General features: G+C 45.0%; 1 protein-coding gene across 2 annotated transcripts; it reads right to left on the bottom strand.

Moving 5' to 3' along the window:
- Positions 1-4,261: 4,261 nt before the first annotated feature.
- On the bottom strand, positions 4,262-25,263 carry ptcd1 (pentatricopeptide repeat domain 1). Of its 2 annotated transcripts, XM_089005983.1 has the most exons (8): positions 24,635-25,259; positions 23,456-23,596; positions 23,162-23,380; positions 16,512-16,613; positions 6,903-7,496; positions 6,668-6,784; positions 4,783-4,965; positions 4,262-4,537 (listed from the first exon to the last, which is right to left on the bottom strand). In XM_089005983.1, exons 1-8 carry the CDS (start codon positions 25,043-25,045, stop codon positions 4,319-4,321), a joined length of 1,986 nt encoding a protein of 661 aa, XP_088862109.1. In that variant the 5' UTR covers positions 25,046-25,259; the 3' UTR covers positions 4,262-4,318. The 2 variants fall into 2 exon arrangements, with proteins under 2 accessions (XP_088862109.1, XP_088862110.1); XM_089005984.1 differs by lacking the exon at positions 16,512-16,613 and having other exon boundaries at positions 24,635-25,263.
- Positions 25,264-25,694: the final 431 nt, after the last annotated feature.

Consider the following 25,694-nt stretch of genomic DNA (forward strand, 5'->3'; position numbering starts at 1 on the left):
CTTTTACACCACAGTCATAGTATTTCTTCCCTTTTTCAGAGCTCTTTTGACTGTTTTCGGAGGCAATTCTGTTACCATCTTGCATTCGACAGGCCCACTTCCGTGCATATTCCTGTCGGCTTTTTACTACTTCGTCAGCTGTCAGACAAAATCTAAGTCGATGGGCAACGGGGGATCTTCCATAGAAGAGGAAGAATGGCGAATAGCCAGTGGACTCATGTCTGAACTAGAACTCATGAACTACATGAGGCAAATAGTCTTTCCACTCAGCTTTCCTCTCGGAGAGTGTGGAGCATCTGTAACAGTTTTCTATTCAGACGTTCTACAGGGTTGTTCTGTGGATGGTATGGGGTGTTTCGGGAATGCGCAATGCCGGACAACTGTTGAAGCCGCTGTAATAGACTGTTTTCAAACTCCCGACCTTGATCATGATGTAGTCTCTCTGGATAAGAGAACCGTGGAATAAAATCACTATAAATATTTTCTCAGCAGCAGTCATGCCTGACTTATTCTTAGTCGGGTAGGCTTGTGCGAAACGAGTAAAGTGGTCTACCAGGACTAGAATATACGGATATATATGGAGATAATCAATAGAAATGAGCTCAAATGGAGCACTAGTAGTGATGTAGCCCATGGGTGCTTTTTCCGGAATGGTGGGTCGTTTCTGTTTAATGCAGGAACAATGGCGAATTACGTAGTTTTCTATTTCGTGCTGCATGAATGGCCAATAGAACCTCTGCCTTGCAAGGTTGATCACCTTGTCAGCTCCGACATGACCCATGTCATCATGCAGGTGTTTGAGCACAGTCGACTTCAGCTTACCAGGGAGAACGAGCTGTTTCCATTTCCCCGCCTGCCTGTATAAAATTCCTTTGTTCAGTTTAAGTCTATTCCATTCGTGTACTAGTCTTGCTCTGCCTTGCCTCTGGTCCCATTTGTCTTTTATCTTTGTCATTGGGGTTCCATCCCCTCCTCTTCAGTGTTATTACCTCATAGATTGGTGCATCCTCTTCCTGAGCTGCTCTGATGTCATCTGGAGTGATAACGGCGACTGTCACTGGAAGAACATCCTCACCATCAGAGGTGAGTTGCAACACAGCCATCCATGGCACATCATCTTCAGCCAGTTTGTCCCCCTGCCATATGGTGGAAACTATGTCTGGGGGCAAAGTTTCAGTGTACTCCTTTGTGTGCCCCTCCAGTTCAACTGGATATCGCGACAGTGTGTCTGCATCAACATTCGCCTTGCCTGGCCTGTACTTTATTGTGAAGTGGAAATCCGCCATTTCACCCACCCAGCGATGTCCGGCAGCATGGAGTTTGGCCGTGCTTAGGACGTACGCGAGAGGGTTATTGTCCATGTACACAGTGAATGTGGGTGCATAGTAGAGATAATCTCGAAATTTGTTGCACATTGCCCACTTCAATGCCAGAAACTCACGCTTTCCAGAATGGAGATGGTAATTTTTTTCTGAAGGCGAGAATGTTCTGGATACATAAGCAACAACGCAAAGTTTATCTCCCTGTTGCTGATAAAGCACAGCCCCCAGACCTTCATTGGATGCGTCAGTATTTAACACAAAGGGCAGATTAAAGTCTGGATAGGCTAAAATAGGTGGACTGGTTAATATATCTACCAGGCGGGAGACCACAGCACTGTGTTCGGGGGCCCACTGGACAGGTGTAGCAGAGGGATGCTGGCCTGACTTGGTGACTTTCCTTTGGCGTGCAGCCGTGTTGTTAACTGGTGTCTGGTCAGGCTGAGTGGCACCCTCTACAAGTTTAAACAGCGGCCGTGCAATCCCAGCAAAATCCTGTCCTAAGGATCTATAATAGCCCAAGAAGCCCAATAAAGCTCTGACTTCTCCCACATTGCTTGGTTCTCTCTCTTTTAACTGCAAAATGGCTTCCAGGTCTTTAGGGTCTATGCCATAGACTCTATGCGGACACCATCACTTGACACGAGACGACCTAAGTACAGTGAGACCTCAAGTTACGAACTTAATTGGTTCCCAGACAGTGTGTAAGGCGAAAAGTGTGTATCTCAAAAACAAATTTCCCATAGGAAACCATTAAAATGGGAATAATCAGTTCCCGGGTTTCCATAAAATATAGTTTTTAACTAAACACATTATCGTTCATCATGTTGATGATTGTCAGAGCCAGTCTTTTCTGGATGGAACTGTTCGGTGAAAGCCTGCACATCATTCCACTTTGCCAACATTGCCTTTTCCTCCTCGCCCTCATCCGTTACTGACTTTAAAATCCTCAATAAGCGCCGAACCTCCAGGTTGGCGCATGGCGATATCGGCGTGAATTAGCCGTGCTTTCTCGCATAAAATAGCTTTACTCACGCTGTCGCCGGATAGCTGCTTTTCGTGAATCCAAATTAACAGAAGTTTTTCAACTTCTTCGATTGCCCGAGACCGTCATTTTGAGAGCACGGAAACACCTTTTGCAACAGACACACCTTTGATCTCTGTTCCGGAGAATGGGAGCAATGGTTGACTTAGCACAGCCGTGCTCGGCCACTAAATCACACAAACGGTCCCATCATAGTAAAATTATCAGCAAAAAGCTCCAAGTCGGCGATCGACGTGTGCATTCAATGAGAGGGCGTGTGGAAAGTAGCGCCGGCTGGAGCGCTGTTCGGTCGTGTGCTTCAGCCGAAGATCACTCTGCCAGCCGTGGTGGGTGTGTATTATGAAAATAGTGCTTATTATAAGGTTTAATTTTCATAAATTTGACGTTCTTAAGAGGAAAAGTTTGTAAGATAAGGTGTTTGTAAGTTGAGGTCTCACTGTACCTCGCTTCTCTTCGGAACAGTTCACATTTATTTGGACGTAGCTTGATGCCACAGGCGGTGAAGCACTTTCCTCAGGTCCTCTACGTGTTCATGGAATGATTTTGAAAAGCAGAGCAACATCCAGATAAGGAGAGCAGCATTCGTCCCTCAGGCCATCAAGAATGCCCCCCATACATCTTTGAAAGGCCGCTGGGGCATTAGTTAAGCCAAATGGGAGGCGGAGCCACTCGTACAGCCCCAAAGCAGTGCTAAAATCTGTGAGATGCCTGGAACTCTCATCAACAAAGCCCTGGTGGTAAGCGCTGCCTTGGTCGAGTATTGAGAACCAAGAGTAGCCCCCCAGGTTATCCAGCAGATCTTGAATGCGTGGGAGTGGGTGACGATCGGGACGATCGGGGACAGTTTTGCGATTTAGCTCCCTAAAGTCAACGCACAGGCGCAAGCTTTTATCTTTTTTCCTAACACAGACCACAGGGGATGGTATGCTGAAGTGGATTTTCTTATACAAACCATGGTGAAGTAGGTTTTGCACATAGAGTTTGACCGCTTGGTCAAGGGGTTTTTGAATGGCATTGTCACGCTTTTGCACCGGCATGTTGTCAGTGAGCTGGATCTTGAGTTGCACCAACTCCGGATGCACATTTGAAAGATCACAGCATATTGTCATATCGTCAAACTGAGGCACAAGATTAATTCTCATAGTTGTACTTAGAATCTTGAATTTTTTTGACACGCTCGATGGCTCTCACTACATGAATCCCCTTCTTGATCAATGTTACTGGTACAGTTAGATAGTCCCAGGAGAATTGAGGCAGCGTTGTTCCTTTCTTGCTGGATCCTTGTGTGCTCGCTGATACCTTTTCTTTCAATTATCAGGAGTTAACATGGCTGAAGTTTTATACAACCACACACGGTATCACCATTGTACTAAAATGCGAAGACTTTCATTAATCTAAACCGAAAAAGCTTACAAAACACTGATAGCACTCGCTAACAACTGTTGTGTTGGTAGGCTTTCTGCCTACTGGAAGTTAGCGGCCGATTACGTGATCATAACAAATGACGACACGCTGGCATCTCCTTAGGTACTGTATTTCACTCCAATTCTTGTTAAAATGTTTTCCTGTCCAACTTTGAATTCTCAGAATCATAAAGAGGTTTAAGAAAGTGCTTAAGATTGAATGACTGTGTCTTTTGTGTTGTCAAATTCTTTATTTTGTTTTTTTTCTGTTCTTCTGATGTCAAGATGGCGTCGAGAGAAGCTGCCTTTGCTCCTATATTTTGTTTTTCCACTTCTTCTCCTTTCCTCTTCCTTTAATAACGTTGCTGCTGCGAAATGTCAATTTCTCCACTGAGAGACAATAAAAGGTGAATCTAATCGAATCTAATCCAATTCCGTTCCTCTCGACCGTTGGTCATCACAAGGTAAACCCAGCAAATAACACCGCAATATGATAAAATTCACGGTTTTATTCTGAAAGAACATTTACTATAACAAAACAAACGCCACAACTAAGGTGTGGTGGTTTGTTTCCTGTTGCCCAGCGCGATCCTCGCCGCCGCTCTTTGCTTCTTCCGGGCCGCAATCATCTCGGCTTGATTTTTGACAAACGCAGCGCTCAATGGCGACTGCTCCTCCCGCTCGTCCTGGGCCGGCATGTTTTGCAGCCACTGCTCGTAGTAACCGCGGAAGCCGTCAATTTGGAGCAGGTAGTTGTTGCGCGACTTGAACTGGAAGGAAATAAATAAATAAAAGAGGACATTAAAGAGGAGGTCAATTTTATCGTTGCTTGGGTCTCTCGGTATCTGTTTGTTTCTGAAAAAAATATGTGGGTGAAGGATTCGAACTGAACAATTTTACTATATTCACTGCAAGAATCGAAACACGGGTGCGGAAAATCCGACTGGACCCTCCGCACCCTGCCCACCACCTGCGACTCTTGAGAGGATCAACTTTCATTGGTTGCCACGGTTACCTTGTCAAAGTTGGGAGGGTACTGAGCGGCAAACTCCAGCTGTTTGATGATGACGCGGTTAGGCCACAACCCCTTGTCACGCATGTTTTTCAACAGCGTTTTGAGGTAAGCGTAATCCAGACGCCTACTTGCTCGGCCAATCAGGGCAGAGTACACATGCGCATTGGGCTTTAACCCCACCTCCTGAGAAAAAAAATACAGATCTACTGGTCAACGGAGATGTCAATTATTACATGTGGGAGTGAAAACATGAATGTTTTTGACCCGCTATTTAGTGGACTTAAGAAAATGTACATATATGCATATATATAAATGCATATAAATATATACATATACACATACACATATATACGTCTGTGTAAGCTCTCAGTCGTACAGGAGTGGTCCATCGATGAGAAGGTTTCTTCAGCCGTCATCTGTACAAAAGTGAAGGTTTCGGACGTTTCGCCTCCTATCCAAGAGGCTTCGTCAGCGTCAGCTGTGTCCGGCGCCACCATGTCTGGACATTAGGGATATATAAATGGGGCCGATACGACCAGTCAGACTTTAATTCGCTGACGAAGCCTCTTGGATAGGAGGCGAAACGTCCGAAACCTTCACTTTTGTACAGATAACGGCTGAAGAAACCTTCTCATCGATACACATATATAGTATATACACATATACATTTTCTCCTTGAGTTCATAGAAATAGTATCGTAATAAGCAGTACTATCGATATAACGAGACTTTACTGTATATGTATTGATAGTGTTTTATGCACATTAGTAAACATATGTTATTTCATGTTTAGCTTAGTACACATTATGATTATTGCACGTTTAATTTCGTTACATAGCATTATCAAGCTGATTAGTTCAATAGTCGTTGGCAACGGCACCAACTTCAGTCTAAGATCCTCCCAACACTGAGTTGTCCTGATTGGACAACAGATCGCTGCTGTGGACATTCAAAAACTTGTCAGAGCGGGAGCTCGCTCTCTTTGTCCCTATCTTTGTTCGTGTGCTCATGTCTTCGCTCCTGCCTCGACGATAGAAGTGCTTTTTCTGTCTCACTAGAATAAAGTCATTTTTTGTTCACCATCTATCATCGTCACTGATATTTTTATCACTGAACTTCTTTGAACACCGAACCAGGAAAGACAAACAAGAATTTGAACCGAACAGTATATACAGTAAAGTCTCGTTATATCGATATAATGAGACTTTACTGTATATGTATATGTATATACAGTAAAGTCTCGTTATATCGATATCGGTTATATCGATAGTACTGTTTATTACGATACTATTTCTATGAACGCAAGGAGAAAATTTACATGCCGCAGGATCGGATATATCGATAGTCTGGTGATATCGATATTTTTTACATATACACACACACACACATATATATATACAGTAAAGTCTCGTTGCATGGAGAAAATTACATGCAAACAGGGTCGGATATATCGATGGTCCTGGTTATATCGATATTTTTTCGGACTCCCTTGAATATCGATATAACGATACTTTACTGTATATATATATATATACACGTATATACGTATATACTCCCTCCAAATGCTCCTGGCCCGGCCCCTCTGTCAAATTTTAGAACCCATTGGGGCCCGCGAGTCAAAAAGTTTGCCCACCCCTGGTATAGTCCGAAGCACGAAACAGGCTTCTGATTTCACAAGTTGGCTTTGCTTTTGCGGGCCAAATAAAAGGATGCGGCGGACCAGATTTGGCCCCCGGGCCTTGACTTGGACACCTGTGGTGTCGAGTATTTATCGAGAGCATTATTAAAAAATAAAAACAAAGCATGAATGTTATTTCTTGAATGAAAATGAATTTTCAATGTCAGTTTTGGTGTTTTTCGTTGTGGTTCATGATGACATGACATACTTCCATGTCGGTGAGTAGTTGAAGTCCTTCCTTTTGTCTCTGGCATCCCAGCGCCAGGCTCCCAAACGTCTGCACATCCACGGTAACATTGCGCTCTCGCATCACGCTTATCACGGCCTGCAGACAGGCAAGGACACAATTCACTTTTCCCATATCCAAAACCATCAGAGTCTACACGGCATTGGCGATCGGTGTCATCGCTTCACCTTAATTGATTAATTTCACACGTCAATACCTTGGCGGATTCCAGGTCTCCACTTCGGGCAGCCGCGCGAACGGCCGAGTTGAAAAAGGCGGCGTCCAACCTGACGCGGTGCCGTTTGGCCACCTCCAAAAGTGTCTCCAAAGACTCAAGACCTGGCGCCATGGTGTCCGCCAGCAGCGTCAGAGTCCGCAAGTCCGGCTCCAGCCCGCCCGCCGCCATCTTCTCCAGGAGACCTCGGCCCCCACCCAGCAGGGCCAGTCTGTCAGACGCTCCTTCCACAGCTCCGAAGGAGATCAGGCCGTTGGCGCCTTTTCCTTCTAGCACGTCCAGGAGGTTTGGGGCGGAGTCAATGGGCAGCGGCGTGGTTTCTGCCGGTTTGAGCGGCACCGGGAAGTTTTGCCTCTCGCCATCCCCTCGCGGGGTGTTGGGTGGGCCGAGCAGCTGACGCTCCAGAAGGTCAGCGTCCACTCTTTTGCCTGGCTTGATGTGGGACTCAATAGACCGGAGCAGGATCTCGGAGGCCAGGCAGGGGTCACCCATCCCACAATCCCTTGCAGTCCTCAAGAGTAGGTTGTAGTTCTTGGAGTCCGGAGTGAGGCCGGACTGGAGCATCTGCCGCCACACCTGTAAATGCAGAAAAATGACTTATGAGGCTTTCACACGATGCTTCAGAAAATTCTAAGGACAGTCCAACCTGGGTTTTCGAACGTCTCGGTTCTTTGTCCAATTCAGTTTTCGATCAAAAATGTCAGGATTTTTATGCCTGGTTTTAACCAAAATGGGTTCTGACCAGACTAAGCGCACCTGAATGCACCACTCGAATCCCCTCCGCTTCCTTATAATGCATGTTACTTCTTCATGTCGCGTCTAATTGTCACTGATGTAGTAATGTTGTTGAATCACATTTTTTTTACTAAGAAGCAGACGTGTTTGGCTGAGATCTCCACAAATGCTATAAAATTAGAAAAAATTCTAGACTTGGAACAGATAATTTTTTTTTAATTTTTCTGTGTGCTTGGCGACGGCACACGTGTACTGTTTGTGCGTGAAGGCGAGGGAGTCAGTGGAGAGTTTGTAGAGGCGCGGTCAAAACAATCCAACCATGATTTTGCGGAATTTAACACAAGTAGGTATTATTGAGCTTGAATATTTCGTTGTGTAATATGTTTTGAATGTTGAAAGTGATTCCATTTTTCAATAAATGTTGATTTCTTTAACGTTGCCCCTTCGATGGAAACTTATTAAAAACAGACGCAATCTTGATAAATCACAGTGCATATGTTATTTTAATCTATTTCCATTTCCATTCCGTCGCCAAGCACACAGACATAGGCTACCTGCAGTTGAAATTTGCATACTCGGCACGGCAGCCAATCAGAAGTCTGCTTCTTTCTTCCGGACTTTCGCAAGCGTTCTAAGGTTGTGCATTTGCATCTCATTTTCCAAAATAGATGCACAGAAAAAAGATTCAAAAGAAGCTAACAACATGTGTGACGCTACAAAACGTAAATTCCTGTCTGTAAATGCCATATCTTGCACATTCCTTGAGCCACATTTATTAATTGATCGGGGATATTTTTCACATTTCAAAGACAGTTAATAAATTGGGTTGTAGTGTTCTTACTGTGCTGAGGTTTGTACACACTACGTTTAAAGGACAACGTCACCATTTTTTTTGTTTCCTACTGACATCAGAAAAATGTTTTATAGGATCTAAAATACCCAAAACACGCAGGCTGATATTTTTAGTCAAATGAAAAACACCAATAAAAATGACTTCAACGGAAATGGCCAGTTTCAGAAGGTCCCACCCCCTTGTTCGTGACGTCACGCGAAGACGTCTTGCCTTGCTCGAGAATCAAAACAATGGCTTCAGATTCGGAGAAGATGCTTTCTTGTTACTCATCCAGTTATGAATAGGATTCAAATAGTTCTGAAGAGGAAAGCATACATGTTTGCAATTGATTCAAGGAGTCCCCCCCCATTTCAATTCGAGCCGTCAATGACAGCAATGTAGCACCCAGAAAATGCAGAAGATGGCCCCCAAGCTCCGTTGGAAATGGGCTGATTTGTCTGCTGGGAATTTGTGTCAACTAGTATCAAATAGTAGTCTTGGTGCAACACACAACGATTCACCATCGCGTTATGTATGTGTTTTCCTTCTAATTTTGCCATCAACACGGATCAACATTAAGTTTTCAGACTAAACAAAGTACCGCAAAATGCATTGTGTGTCGCTTTCTCAGTCAGGGGCGTTCCAAACGTGACGTCACATGGGGATCGTTATCAACTCGAAAACAAGACTTCAGGAATATTCAGCGCGAGTCTTAAAACGTAAAATATAGCTATATGCGGTGGAATCTTATTAAAATACGCTCAGTCGAAGTCATTTGAAGTGATTTTACAAATTATGGACATAACTTGTCCGGAGGCGTCAGTTGTCCTTTTATGCTTCAGGTTTAGTATTTCCGGCCCAAACACTCCCTCCAAATGGTCCTGGCCACTTTGTCAAATTTTAGAACCCATTGCGGCCCGCGAGTCAATAAATTTGCCCACCCCTGATCTAGAGTCAAACGTCAGTTTTCGAACGACCACCAATTCGGTTTTCGACCAAAAATTTGGGGTTTATTATGCCTCGGTTTGCAACTCAAAAGAACCCATATAAAGAAAAACATAAATGGATTTGGTTTTCTCTTGCCCGGACGCGGGTCACCTCTTTGGAGCCAGGCCTGGAGATGGGGCTCGTTGGCGAGCGCCTGGTGGCCGGGCCTACACCCATGGAGCCCGGTCGGGCTCAGACTGAAGAGGAAACGTGGGTCCCCCTTCTCAAGGGCGCACCACCCATGGGAGGGTCCAGAGGGGTCGGGTGCAATGTGAGCTGGGCGGCAGCCAAAGGCGGGGACCCTGGCAGTCCAATCCTCGGCTGCAGAAGCTAGCTCTTGGGACTTGGAACGTCACCTCCCTTGCAGAGAAGGAGCCCGAGCAGAGGTCGAAAAGTTCCGACTAGACATAGTTGGGCTTGCCTCACACAGCCACACACAGCCTGGGTTCTGGTCCCAGCCCTCTCGGTAGGGGTTGGACTCTCTTCCACTCTGGAGTTGCCCACGGTGAGAGGCGTAGAGCAGGTGCATACTTATTGCTCCCCGGCTTGCCACCTGTACATTGGGATTCACCCCGGTAGAAAAAAAGGGTTGCTTCCCTCCGCCTTCGTATGGGGGGGGACGGGTTCTGACTGTTGTTTGTGTATATGCACCAAACAGCAGTTCAGTGTACCCATCCTTTTTGGAGACCATAGAGGGTGTGCTGGAGAGCACTCCCCCTGGGGACGCCCTTGTTCTGCTCGGTGATTTCAATGCTCATGTGGGCAATGACAGTGAGACCTGGAGGGGCGTGATTGGGAGGAACGGCCCCCCCGATCAGAACCCGAGTGGTGGACTTCTATGCTCGACACGGATTCTCTATAACAAACAATATTAATAATACTAATAATAATACAGTCAAGTCTCGTTATATCGATATCGCTTATATTGATAACACTGCTTATTACGACACTATTTTCATTTCCCGTGCACATTTCTAGTCTTTTTATGTATAATGAGTTCCGTTTAGTACGATTCGTGGTTTTTACGATAATCCTGTTACTACGGTGCTCTTTTTCATCTCCCGCCGGCCATTTTGCTATGTTTATATCGATACACGCCATCGGTCGCGCCATCGGCCTCGCCATTGGTCGACTTGGTCACGTGAGTTTGTTACGTGACCAGCTCCCGTCTAGCAGAGCCATTTCCATTTTCAGACACTAGCTCGTGTGTAGCAGACGAGATTGAAGTGTTTGTGTTAAAAGGTAAAAATGGGAAGCAGAAGATTGATGACTTTTTTAAATTGCATACACAATGCAGTAAGATGTACATGTTGCAGTTTCCCTGTTGTGTTATGTACATGCCCACTGTATGTATATAAATGCAATTGTTTTTTGCAACAATGTTTCTTGTTTTGTCTGCTGAATCGTGATGATTTTGAAAATTACTGTACATTCCATACTGTGTATTAAAGGACAACCGATGTCACTTTTTATTCAAATGCAAAACACCAATAAAAATGACTTCACGCCAAGACGTCTTGCATTGCTTGTGAATCCAAACAATGGCTTCAGATTCGGATAATATGCTTTCTTGTTACACATCCAGTTATGAATATGATTCAGATACACTGTAGAAGAAAGCACTACAGAGGAAAGCATACATGTTTGCAATCGATTAAAGAATTATATGTGCCATTTTGAGGCAACATTCGGGGAATATCTCTCACCCCTAAAAAATAGGCACAAAATGGCGAGCTCATGGCCAGCTCCGTTTCTTATATGGCGCTTGGATGCCCTCTTTGGGTGGCTTTTGTTAATGCAGTTCGGCGTAGGTATATCGACAGTACGGTTATATCGACATTTTTTCTAACTCCCGAGAATATCGATATAACGAGACTTTACTGTATTAATAATAATAATAATACATTTTAAGCGCCTTTCAAAGCTCTCAAGGACACTTTACAGTAACAGACAAGCATAGGTACTAATAAATAAAATACAATCACAAATAGAATGCAATAAATAAAATACAATTATAAATATAAACAAGAGAGAGCTACACAGAAAATGCAATTTTAAATAGGTGGGTTTTGGAATGGACTGAAGGTGGGAGGAAAATCGATGTTACGAATGTTGACAGGAAGTGAGTTCCAAAGTTTGGTGGGAGGGCAGCTGAAGGCTCTGTCACCCATCGTGCTGAGACGGGCGGGGGGCGGGGACACACAGAGGTGGCGGGAGGAAGAGGATCTGAGGGAACGAGAGGGCATAGAAATTTGAAGAAGGTCTGATAGGTATGGTGGGGACAAGATTATGGATAGCTTTAAATACATCTGTGTAAGCTCTCAGTCGTACAGGAAGCTTCGTCAGAAAAAACTAAACTTTAGTTTGCTGACGAAGCTTCTTGGATGGGAAGCGAAACGTCCGACACCTTCAAAGAAGTACAGATGACGGCTGAAGAAACCTTGTAATCGATAGCTTTAAATGTATCAAGAAAAAATTTAAAGTTGCTGCTATATTTGACCGGGAGCCAGTGGAGCTCTTGGAGGACGGGGGTGATGTGGTGAAAGGATGAGGTTCTGGTGATGACCCGTGCGGAAGAATTCTGGACGAGTTGAAGTTTGTGGAGAAGTTTCTGAGGGAGACCAAAGAGAAGTGAATTGCAATAGTCAATCCGGGAGGTGACAAGACTATGAAAGAGTATAGCAGTGGTGTGAGGAGTGAGAGATTGATATTGCGTAGGTGGAAGTACGCAGACCGGGTTAAGTTATTTATATGGTAGTGGAAAGATAGTGTGCTGTCAAGAATGACACCTAGGCTTTTCACCTGATGGGGGGGAGAAACGGTCAAATTGTCAATAAAGAGAGAGAAACTGTTCGCTTTGCTCAAGGTGGATTTGGTACCAATGAGGAGAATTTCTGTTTTTTTCGCTGTTAAATTTGAGGATGTTATGGGTAAACCAGGATTTAATTTCAAAGAGGCAGAGTGAAAGGGAAGAAGGTGGAAGAGAGGCGTGGGTTTGCTGGAGAGATAGCGCTGGATGGCATCCGCAAAGCAATGAAATTATATACCAAATTTGCGGAGAATATGGGAAGAAGGTAGGTGATAAAGAGGAGTGGCGCACCAGAAGATACAGGAGAGGACTGTGATTTGAAGGAATTAATTTGGATGAACTGAGAGCGGCCGGAGAGAGAAGAGTGGAACCAGCGTAGGGGCGTGTCGGAGATCCCTATGGAGGAAAGTCTGTCAAGGACAATGGGATGAGAAAGGGTGTCAAAAGATGCAGTGAGGTCAAAGATCATTCGTGACTTTTAAGAGCTGATTTTGTACTGTTGAGGGGGTGAAAACCAGATTGGAATGGTTCCTAGAGAACATTCTGGGAGAGATGAGAGTGTAGCTGAGAGTACACAACTTTTTTCTAAGATTTTGGGAATAAAAGGAAGGTGAGAAATGGGACGAAGGTTATTGAAGTCCTTGGGATCAGATCAAGGCTTTTTAAGAATTTGTGTGACAGCCGCCGTTTTGAAGGTGGCAGGGACGATTCCTGAGGACAGCGAGGAGTGAATAATGGCTGAAATGAATGGAAGGAGAGATGGCAAGCAGAATTTGACCAGAACTGTTGGTAGGGGAACTAATTGACAGGAAGAATTCTTGGATTTAGTTATGAGCTTCAAGCTTGTAGCGGGATGAGGGAGATCACAGGGGGTTGAATGATTCTGTTATCAAGAGAAAAGAGAGCCAGAGTATTTCCAGTATTTGAGTCAATGAGTCCAGAGTAGTATTGTGACTTAGCTTGAGATCTCTTTGTGAACAGTGAGTCTGGTTCTCCGATAAAGTCTTTCAAGCTGGCGTGTTTTTGATTTCATGGAGCGGAGATGAGCGTTGAACCAGGATACAGAACGAGTGACTAAAACAGAGTGGGATTTGACAGACATGTATTCAAACATAAGGGGGTCCATATGTGCACGTGGCACCAGGACACCCTTGGTCGCAGTTCGATGATTGACTTTGTAGTTGTATCAGCGGATTTGCGGCCGCATGTTTTTGACACTCGACTGAAGAGAGGGGCGGAGCTGTCAACTGATCACCACCTGTTGGTGAGTAGGCTCCGTTGGTAGGGAAAGCTGGCAGTCCGACCTGGCAGACCCAAACGTGTTGTGAGGGTTTGTTGGGAACGTCCGGCGGAATCCCCTGTCAGAAGGAGTTTCAACTTCCACCTCCGGCAGAATTTTTCACATGTCTCGGGTGAGGTGGGGGACATTGAGTGCGAATGGACCATGTTCCGTACCGCCCTTGCTGAGGCGGCCAATCGGAGTTGTGGCCGTAAGGTGGTTGGTGTCTGTCGTGGCGGCAACCCCCGTACTCGCTGGTGGACAGCAGCAGTAAGGGATGCCGTCAAGCTGAAGGAGGAGTCCCATCGGGCCTATATGGCCTGTGGGACCCCTGACACAGCTGTCAGGTATTGATTAGCCAAGCAGAATTCGGCTTTGAGGAAGCAGTGTCTGGGGACTCTGAGATGGGCTCTCCGATCTCTGTGATTGAAGTCACTGAAGTGGTTAAAAAGCTCCTCGGTGGATGAGATCCGCCCGGAGTTCCTAAAGGCTCTGGATGTTGTGGGGCTATCTTGGCTGGCACGCCTCTGCAACATCGCGTGGTCATCGGGGCGTGTGCTTCTGGATTGGCAGACCGGGGTGGTGGTCCCCCTTTTTAAAAAGGGGGACCGTATGGTGTGTTCCAACTACAGAGGGAATCACACTCCTCAGCCTCCCTGGTAAGGTATTTTCAGGGGTTCTAGAGGGGCGCGTCCGTCAGGAAGTCGAGCCTCAGATTGAGGAGGAGCAGTATGGTTTTTGTCCCGGCTGTGGAACAGTGGACCAGCTCTATACCCTTAGCAGGGTCCTCGAGGGTGCACAGGAGCGCCTGATACGAGCCGTTCGGTCCCTCTACGACCGATGTCAGAGTCTGGTTCGCATTGCCGGCAGTAAGTCGGAATCGTTTCCAGTGAGTGTTGGTGTTAGAATTGGTTATACACACATGCTAAAAACATCCTATGTTATTTCATTTCTACTTATTCTTATCAATTAGTAAGTCCATATATGTATGTAGTTTAGTCAGTTGTGTATGTTAATTAGTATACATGTACTGTTTGTACTTAGTTACTGTAGAAATCTAGCTGTTATGTTTCAGTGTAATAATGAAAATTCATGATCGTATCTAGCAGATGATAGGTCCTTTCCAAAGTGACATCACTCCTGTTGTGTATAAACGTCTGAGGCTCTCTCTCTCTCTCTCTCTCTCTCTCTCTCTCTCTCTCTCTCTCTCTCTCTCTCTCTCTCTCTCTCTCTCTCTCTCTCTCTCTCTCTCTCTCTCTCTCTCTCTCTCTCTCTCTCTCTCTCTCTCTCTCTCTCTCTCTCTCTCTCTCTCTCTCTCTCTCTCTCTCTCTCTCTCTCTCTCTCTCTCTCTCCCCCCTGGAGAACATCCTCTAGCTGCCTGATAATAAATATTCCTTTTTTGTATATCACCTTGCTTCCTGCTGATTTAATATTTAGACGATACAAATGGAGAGCTGAACCAGGAAGAACAACATTTCACGCAACAGTTGGGCTCCGCCAAGGCTGCCCTTTGTCACCGATTCCGTTCATAACTTATGGACAGAATTTGTAGGCGCAGCCGAAGCATTGACGGGTTCCATTTTGGTGGCCTCAGTATAGCATCTCTGCTTTTTGCAGCTGATGTGGTACTGTTGGGACCTTCAAGCGGAGCTCTCCAACTCTCTCTGCAGCGTTTCACAGCCGAATGTGAAGCAGTTGGGATGAGCATCAGCACCTCCAAATCTGAGACAATGGTTGTCAGTCGGAAAATGGTGGATTGCCCTCTCCACGTCGGGGAGGAGATCTGGCCTCAAGTGGAGGAGTTTAAGTATCTGGGAATTTTGACGGTGCGGCGTCTGCTGTGATGTGGACTTTGTATTCATCTGTCGTGGTGAAGAAGGAGCTGAGCCAAAAAGCGAAGCTTTCAAGTTAACGGTCGATCTACATCCCAACCCTCATTTATGGTCGCGAGCAATAGGTTGTGACCGAAAGAAAGAGATCCGGGATACAAGTGGCCAAAATGAGCTTTCTCCGTAGGGTGTCTGGGCTGTCCCTGAGAGATAAGGTGAGAAGCTCGGTCATCTGGGAGGGGCTCAGAGTAGAGCCGCTTCTCCTCCACATAGAGAGGAGCCAGATGAGGTTGCTCGGGCATCTTATTAGGATGCCCCCTGGACGCCTCCCTGGTAAGGTGTTCCAAGCATGCCCCACTGGCAGGATACCCCGGGGACGACTCAGGACACGCTGGAGAGACTATGTCTCCCAGCTGTCCTGGGAACGTCTCGGGATCTGCCAGGACGAGCTAGAAGAAGTGGCTGGGGAGAGGGAAGTCTGGGCTTCCCTACTGAAGCTTCTGCCCCCGCGACCCGACACCAGATAAGCGGCAAAAGATGGATGGGTTTCAACGTCGGTTTTCGAACGTCTCCACCAATTCGTTTCGACCAAAATTTTCGGGGTTTTTATGCCTTGTTTTGCAATTGAAAATGGGTTCTCCACCAAACTGAATGCACCTGAATGCACCACTCGACTCCCCTTTGCTTCCTTATACGTCACTTCCTTGTGTCGTGTCTCATTGTTACCAACGCATTCGTACTGTTGAATCAAGTTGTTTTTTTTAAATTAAGAAGCAGACGTGTAAGGCTGAGATCTCCGCAATTCGGACATTATCCTCGTGTAGCGTTCCATTGTGAGGAGGCGTGTTTGTATTGTTCAATCACGATAAAAAAGCAGACATTGATTACATTGATTACAATGAGAAATGTTTCGGTTTTCAAACAATCCGTTCTGCAAGGGATTATGGTAGAAAACCCAGCTTTGACTGTAATCCCAAAAACAAAGTTGGCGTGTCCATGTGCAAAATGAAACTCTGGAAATAACTAAATCTGCAATGGCTGAAAATTTAGACTAAAATTGTGCATTGAATCCAATGAAGAAACAGCAGCAGAGTGCGGGTGGAGTGTGGGGGGCAACAACCTGCAAAGCCAGCCTGAATCCAAGCTCTTTGTCTTTCAGACATCCCATCAGCAAGTAGTGAAACGTCTCCTGAGTCACGGGGTGACCCACATTCAGCATTTCCTGGGAAACAACAAAGACGCCATCACAGTTTGGTTCAAGGCCGCCACAAAAATGGACAAAATCCGACATCAACGGACAGTTAGGACGGCGGATCGAATCATTGGCACCGCCCTACCCACTCTCGAGGACTTGCACACTGCAAGAATCCAAACTAGGGCGCGGAAAATCCTACTGGACCCGCCGCACCCTGCCCACAACCTTTTCCACCTACTCCCCTCAGGCAGGCGCGATCGATCAATGCGCACCAAATCCAGCAGACATTTAAAAGACAACCGACGCCTCTGGGCAAGTTGTGTCCATAATATGTGAAATCACTTCAAATGACTTCTACTGAGCGTATTTTACAAAGATTCCACCGCATATAGCTATATTTTACGTTTTAAGACTCGCGCTGAATATTCAGGAAGTCTTGTTTTCGATCCGCACGTGACGGCACGTTTAGAAAGCCCCTGACCAAAAAAGTGACAGACAATGCATTTTGCGGTACTTTGTTTGGTCTGAAAACTTCGTGTTGATGGCGAAATCAGAAGGAAAATGTAAATAACGCGATGGTGAATCGTCTGTTGCACCAAGACAACTATTTGATATTCGCTGACACAAATTACCAGGAGACAAATCAGCCCATTTCCAACGGAGCTTGGGCGCCTTCTTCTGCATTTTCTGGGTGCTACATTGCTGTCATTGACGGCTCGAATTGATATGGGAGGACTCCTTTAATCGATTGCAAACATTTATGCTTACCTCTTTGGGACTATTTGAATCATATTCATAACTGGATGAGTAACAAGAAAGCATCTTCTCCGAATCTGAAGCCACTGTTTTTGATTCTCGAGCAAGGCAAGACTTCTTGGCGTGACGTCACGAACAAGGGGGCGGGACCTTCTGAAACTGAAACTTTCTCAGATCATTTTGAAGTAGTTTTGGGAGACTAAGTAATTTTTATTGGTGTTTTGCATTTGACTAAAAATATCAGCCTGCGTGTTTTGGGTATTTTAGATGCTATAAAACGTTTTTCTGATGTCAATTAGGAAACCAAAAAATGGTGTCGGTTGTCCTTTAAAGTTTCCTAACTGACATCAGAAAAACGTTTTATAGCATGTAAAATACCCAAATCACGCAGGCTGATATTTTTCGTCAAACGCAAAACACCAATAAAAATGACTTAAAGTTGCCCAAAACTGCCATTAATGAGCTCAAAACTAGAGAGATTCAGAAAGTCCTGCCCCCAGTTCGTGATGTCACATCAGGAAACTCCTTCACAAACTGCCTTGCTCCAGAATAAAAACAATGGCTTCAGGGAGTTCAGATTCGGTAAAAGATCCTTTCTTGTTACTCATTCAGTTATGAATCTTCTTCTTTTCCTTTCGGCTTTTCCCTTCAAGGGGTCGCCACAGCAAATCAGTGTCCTCTGTCTTGAGAGGTTTGATCCGCATGTTTGTTTTGGCCAAGCTTTTACGTCGGATGCCCTTCCTGACACAACCCCCTGTATTTATCCGGGCTTGGGACCGGCACAAGAAGACATATGTCCCTTTGTGGCTACAGAACAAGCAACTCGCACAGTACAAGCCTCCCAAACATTTGATGACAATGCTCTGAGAGAGACTGAACAAGACAAATTACGAGAGAAATCGCCAGAGAAAGGGAACGATAAAGTCTACGTGATTAAAGTTTGTCTACTTGCAGTTTACGAGGCATCATCCTTGACCGGTGTAGATACATATGCTGTATAACACTCACTCACTCTGCTAAAATACAATGTAAATTCAATGACAATTAAAACAGTTTCCTCAATGAACGATTTCAAAACCAGTTATCCATCAACAAAAGGCAGAATCTTCATGTTTTCACTTGTATAAGTGTCAGATTAGCACTCTGCAGCCTAAATAGACACTAATTTCATCATAAAAGTTAAACTTTCTACCCATTGTCAGGCTGAGGGGATGACAGTGGTTATCCAAGCGGGGATTCGCGTACTCTGGGGAGCTTCTCGGCAGGTGCTATACTGCTCTGGCTCCATTGGAAATGCTGCATGGTTTGTCCGCTGGGAATATGTGTAAGCTTACACCTTCTTTATGCGTGTTACTGCAATTGGCTGCCACACGATTCAACATCACGTTATTTATGTAGTTTCCCTTCTAATTTCGCGATCAACACGGTGTTTTCAGATGAAACTAAGTACCCAAAATGCATTGTGTGTGGCTTTTCCGGTCAGGGGTGTTCCCTCCGTGACGTCACTCCGGGATCGTTATCAACTGGAAAACAAGACTTCATAAATATTCAGCGTGAGTCTTAAAACGTAAAATACAGCTATATGCGGTGGAATCTTTGTATAATGCGGTCAGTAGACGTCATTTGAAGTGATTTTACAAATTATGGACGCAACTTGTCGGCAGGTGTCGGTTGCCCTTTAATGAGGTCATCCTCAATAGGAGAAATTTACTAGTAATAATAATATCACACAGCAGCAAACAACCCACTCATGAGTTATTGTTGTCTTCCGCTGATTTATTACTGAATTTCTTTAAATAGAGCCCCAATGGGTTGTCATCTGCTAAAACAAATAAACATCGGTCCTTTGGGAAAAACACCAGATTGGTGTAATTTAGGGCTGTCGCCAACAAGTCTCTTTCGAATCAACTATATTTAAAAATCAAACTCAAATTAAAACAGAGTATCAAATAGGTTCAAATGTATATATGTATGTATGTATATAATTAATTGTATAAACATAAGCTATCTATTTGCTATCTAGCTGGCTAGCTATCTAGCATGCTGGCTCTCTATTTGCTATCTAGCTAACTATTAGCTATGAGCTGGTGAGCTAGCTTATTGTCTATTTGAGTTACTTCCTCATTGAGGGAAAGCTGGCGCGTGTTGGGTACCGCTGCTCACCCACAGAAAAACTGATCCTGTGACTGTAAAGTGAGAGTTTTGAAAGGCGCTTATCATTAGGACACTGATTCGCTGTGGCGACCCCTTGAAGGGAAAAGCCAAAAGGAAAGGAAGAAGATTATTATTATTACTATTACTATTATTATTATTATTATTATTATTATTAGAAAGGTAGATAAGGAGACTTGGTGGTGGAATGGGGAGGTGCAGGAGTGTATACAGAGAAAGAGGTTAGCAAAGAAGAAGTGGGACACTGAGAGGACGGACGAGAGTAGACAGCAGTACAAGGAGGTGCAGCGCACGGTTAAAGTAAAGGTGGCAAAGGCCAAACAAGAGGCCTATGATGACTTGTATGCTCGGCTGGACAGCAAGGAAGGTGAGACTGATCTTTACAGGCTGGCGAGACAGAGAGACAAAGATGGTAAGGACCTGCAGCAGGTTCGGGTGATTAAGGATAGAGATGGCAATGTATTAACAGGTGCCAGTAGTGTGATGGCAAGATGGAAAGAGTACTTTGAAGAATTGATGAATGAGGAAAATGAGACGAAACAAAGAGTAGAAGACGTGACTGTTGTGGACCATGAAGTAGCAAACCTTAGCAAGGATGAAGTGAGGAGGGGACTGAAGAGGATGAAAGGGGGGAAGGCACTCGGGCCTGATGATTTCCCAATCAAGGTATGGAAGTGTCTTGGAGAGGTGGCGGTGGTGTTTCTGACTGGGTTATTCAACAAGATCTTAGATGGTGAACAGATGCCTGAAGAATGGAGACAAAGTGTACTCGTGCCCATATTCAAAGTCAAGGGAGAACAAGGGAGATGTCCAGAGTTGTACTAACTACAGAGGAATAAAGTTGATGAGCCATACAATGAAACTCTGGGAAAGAGTAGTTGAAGCGAGACTAAGAGCAGAAGTGATGCCCAAAAAAAAGGAGTACGACAGATGCAGTCTTTGCTTTAAGAATGCTGATAGAGAAGTAGAGAAGGTCAGAAGGAATTACATTGTGTCTTTGTAGATCTGGAGAAAGCGTGCGACAGGGTGCCCAGAGAAGAGCTGTGGTATTGCATGAGGAAGTCTGGAGTGACAGAAAAGTATGTCAGAGCGGTGCAAGACATGTATCATGACTGTAAGACAGTTGTGAGATGCGCTGTCGGTATGACTGAGGAATTCAAGGTGGAGGTGGGACTCCACCAGGGGTCAGCTCTGAGCCCCTTCTTGTTTGCTATGGTGATGGACAGGCTGATAGACAATGTTAGAAAGGAATCTCCTTGGACCACGATGTTTGCAGATGACATTGTGATCTGTAGCGAGAACAGGGAACAGGTGGCGGAGAAACTAGAGATGTGGAGATATGCCCTGGAAAGGAGAGAAATGAAGATCATTCGCAGCAAGACGGAATACATGTGTGTGAATGAGAGGGATCCAAGTGCAAGAGTGATCCTACAGGGAGAGCTAAAGAAGGTGGAGGATTTTAAGTACTTGGGGTCAACTGTCCAGAGCAATGGAGAGTATGTAAAAGAGGTGAAGAAGCATGTCCAGGCAGGCTGGAGCGGCTGAAGAAAAATGTCAGGTGTGATGTGTGATAGAAGGGTTTCAGCTAGGATGAAAGGAAAAGTGTATAAAACAGTGGTGAGACCAGCCATGATATTTGGACTCGAGACAGTTCACCTGAAGAAAAGACAGGAAGCGGAACTGGAGGTAGCAGAGCTGAAGATGTTGAGGTTTTCTTTGGGAGTGACCAGGTTGGATAGGATCAGGAATGAGTACATTAGAGGGACAACTCATATTAGAGGAGAGAAAGTCAGAGAGGCCAGACTGAGATGGTTTGGACATGTCCAGAGGAGAGAGACCTATATCGGGAGAAGGATGCTGAATCTTGAACTGCCAGGCAGGAAACCGAGAGGAAGGCCGAAGAGGAGGTTTATGGATGTGGTCAAAGAGGACCTGAAGGTAGCTGGTGTGAGAGAAGAGCATGCACAAAACCGGGTTAGATGGAGGACAATGATTCGCGGTGGCGACCCCCGAAGGGAAAAGCCGAAAGGAAAAGAAGTTTATTATTATTATTAATTATTATTATTATTATTATTATTGCGCCTGAGTAGGCAGCCGTCAGCAAGTGCTCTCATGAGCCTTGTTTTTTTTTTTTGTTTTTGAGTTTGTTTTGTGTTTTCTTTTGTCACTTTGTGTTGTTGGGCGTCGTATGGAATCGGATACGGATTGTTTTTCAGCATTTTTGACCATGACATTCATCAAGGAGGAGACTGTGCTGAGCGGTTGCGCCTTTTAGGCAGCGTGAATATGCCAGTACTGTTTTTGAATGGGAGGAATGTCGGTGCCATTCGACTGCCATCGCTGGATAGCTCTGCGGCCATTGTGCTTTTTTGCGCCTGTAATGGGCAGCATCTTCACAACCCCGCTTTGTTCAGCGGAAAGGTCGGTGTTGTTGGATAGTCTACGGCTGGATGGATGCATGGCTTGAGGAGCCCGCGATAAGAGGGAGCGTCAGCGCTCAGCGCGTTTGTGGAACAGTTGCGGCTTGGAATTGAAGCAGATTTATGTGGGACAAGAGATGTGAGACAATCTCTTTTCGTCAATGGATGCTAAAGCAGCGTGTTTGCTTTCAACATTTAGCTTGTAGTCGACGTGCACGTTCCACCATGATGTCCCTGATCCACTGGTGGAAAGACGCTTTGATCCTCTCCTCTTTCATCTAGAACTGCGTCATGTCATCACAAAGAGGGTACAGCAAGTCCTGAAGAATGAATGTCTCTCTGTGTCTTTTGTTTTGTCATATTGTCTTTGTTATTTTGTTATTTATTTTTTTTTTTCTTTTGACTTCGAGACGGCGCTGCGAGAGTGGCTGCCTTTCCAGCAGCTCATGTATTTCGTTTTTCTACTTTCATTCCTTTCATCATTTTGCTGCTGTGAAATGTAAATTTCTCCACTGTGAGACTAATAAAGGCAAATCCAATCCAATTATTTAGCTTGTAGCAGGTACACAATAACAGTCATGATTCTTCACTTCACATTCATGAATTGGTTGTGCGCTCTAGATGTAATATGTGGAGGGGATGAAACATTTTAATGGCTTCCTCAAATTTGTAACGGCCGCCTGAGAGGAAACCGGAACCACAATCTGGCCTGCCCTCAGCAAAAAATGACTTTGACCGCCTTGAGCTACAGGACGAACCTTGTTTGGCAGCTCATGAATTCGCCATTAGCAAAGATCCCACGTCTCACGTTGAACTATTCCAATAAACTAATCAAAAAACAAATGTTCACCAAATTCACCAAATGTTGACAAAGGTCTGCTGATTTAGTCCAAACACAAAATTTAAAACGCCATAGATAAGCTCACGATGAGTAGGTTTCTTGAGCCGTCATCTGTACTTTTTTGAAGGTGTCGGACGTTTCGCCTCCTATCCAAGAGGCTTCGTCAGCGAACTAAAGTCTTACTGGTCGTATCTTGGATAGGAGGCGAAACGTCCGACACCTTCAAAAAAGTACAGATGACGGCTGAAGAAACCTACTCATCGATGGACCACTCCTGTACGACTGAGAGCTTACACAGACATACATAAGCTAACAACGTTGCACCATAGTAACCCTCAGCAAATCCAAACAAGCGCACATATCACATCCATGGAAGACACACAAACCCTGAGCGTGTGTGTGCAGGCTTGCAGGTCGCCGCCGAGAGCGTGCCACTTGAGGACAGCGTGGTAGGTGGCTGCGCTGAGGGTCAGGTTCTTGCGTCTCACTTCCTGCAGCAGCTTTTGTGCCTTCTCCAGAGCTTTCCGTCGGTGCGGCGACTCCGCACAGGCGTTGAACAGAGCCGTGTAAGTGGCGTCCGACGCTTTCAGACTTCGTTTCTTCATCTGTAAACACATGTGTAGAAATCAGTGTATATGTAGCAATATTTTTTGGAAACGCGTGTCAGGCGGCGTCCTCACGTTGTTGTAGAGCTTGAAGGCCTTGTTGAGGTGGCCGGCTCGCCCGCAGCCTCCGATGAGCACGCTGTAGTTGTACTCCTCCGGCCGTAGCCGCGCTCCACGCAGCATGTCTTTCTCAAACATCTCCAAGGCTTCCTCAAGCTGAAATGTCAACATGTTTTCATCGTTCAGAGATTAGCCACACAGAATCCGCAAAAAGATGTATGCATTACAAGCACGTTGGAGACTTATTTTTCCCTAGTGTCATTCTTTTGAGAAGCTTCTCATTGGGATGGAGAAGCCTTGGTTTGGATAGGATTGGATTTGCCTTTATTAGTCTCGCAGTGGAGAAATTTACATTTCACAGCAGCAAAGTTATGAAAGGAAGAGGAAAGAAAAGAAAAAAGAAAAAAATACATGAGCTGCTGGAAAGGCAGCCACTCTCACGGCGCCATCTTGAAGTAAAAAAAAAAACTAAATGACTTTTTTTTTCTTTTGGCTGCCTTTCCAGCAGCTCCTGTGTTTTGCTTTTCTACTTTCATTTATTTCCATAACTTTGCTGCTGTGAAATGTAAATTTCTCCACTGCGAGACTAATAAACGCAAATCCAATCCAATCCAAATATGACACCACAAAGACACAGCATTCTTCAGCACTTGCCTCTTTGTGACATGAAGCAGTTCTAGATAAAAGAGGAGAGCATCAAAGTGTCCTTTTCAGCAGGGATGTCATGGTAGAATGTGCACGTCTACTACAAGCTAAATGTTGAAAGCAAACACGCAGCTGTAGCATCCATTGACAAAAAGAGAATGTCTCACATCTCCTGTCCCACATAAATCCGCTTCAATTCCAAGCCGTGACAGATGATGAGCACCCTTATTATCCCCATTCCAAAACCATTTTCTCGAAACCAGGGAATCCCGGGACCATTGAGTTTTTTTGTCTTCTCTCTCTGGACTAAATCCTCCCCTTGGTACTCAGAGTTAGCGGATGTTTGTTTGGGACTTCACCGACTTGGGACTTGGATCTTGTGTGGTCAAGTACCGTGTCTTGAGACCTCGAGCTTATCTGGGTACTCAACTCTCTTGAGGACTCTAACCTTCATTTCTACTAGAAATGAAGGTTAGAGTTTGTCTTTACTACGTAGAAATGTTCTACGTAGTAAAGACAAAGTTCTTGAAGGTCATAAATAACACTCACCTTCCCATCTTTAATCAGCTTCTTGCATTGTAAGAAGTACCAATAGGTGGTGTTTCTCCTGCCTGACGAGCGAGAAGTTTCCACCGGCGTCTGGTCGTCGTCGTCTTGTTGGTAGCTCAAGTCCAACATCTCCGATTTCACTTTTCTAAACGACCTCCGACCGGAGAATCCGGCGGATAGGGTACCGAAGTTTTCATCGGAGGGCGAGGCGACCTCCGCGGAATCTAACAGGGATAACTGTCTGACGTGCTCACCCCCGTGTGTGAAGAATAGCCTGACCGCGGGTGATGGCGGCGCTACATAGCGGCGAGCAGCTCGCTTAGTGACCACTGATAGACGGGACAGTTGAGCACCCACGAGTGACATTGTTACCCCATTTCGGCAAAATAAAGTTGCTAAGGACGGGAGCATGGTTAAAAAATTTAAAACGAACAGGTCATGGCCTCAAAGAAGCTATTAATAATCTGCAAACAATTTATCGTGCTGTCGTTTGACGAAACGGGCTCAATGTGTAGTGCGCGCCGCCATTTTTTGTAAGTCAGGAGTAATCGAGAGTCGAGCAAATTAAAATATCATCAGTTTGTCTGGCACAATTAAAATGCAAAGCAGATTAACATTTCCAAGCAAAAGAAAAATACAAATACAAAACCCGAAACAGAACGAAAAAGTCAAAATAATTTGCACAATTAAAATGAAACTGTAAAAATTCTATGAATGAAACAAAGACATTTCCCAAGTTAACATTTAAATATACCGTAATTTCCGGACTGTAGAGCGCACCTGATTATAAACCGCACCCACCACATTTTAAGAGAAAAACCGATTTTGCACATACACAAGCCGCACCTGTATATAATAAACCACATGTGCCCACATTAAAACATGTAACAAAAACCCAAACCCGACTTCAAGTCCCGTGAATGAAACTAAATGTCCTTCATTAAAGTCCACAGTCTATCTAATCACAGCCGGCAAAATGAACGGAAAATGTTACTTAAGGTTTGATGCAGGCCTGCAGAGTCCGGGTCCCGTTAAAAGTAATCCAAGGAAAAAAAAAGTG

Source organism: Hippocampus bargibanti, linkage group LG10 (assembly GCF_051943395.1).
Source record: "Hippocampus bargibanti isolate YZ-2025 linkage group LG10, ASM5194339v1, whole genome shotgun sequence".
NCBI classification, from domain to species: Eukaryota; Metazoa; Chordata; class Actinopteri; order Syngnathiformes; family Syngnathidae; genus Hippocampus; species Hippocampus bargibanti.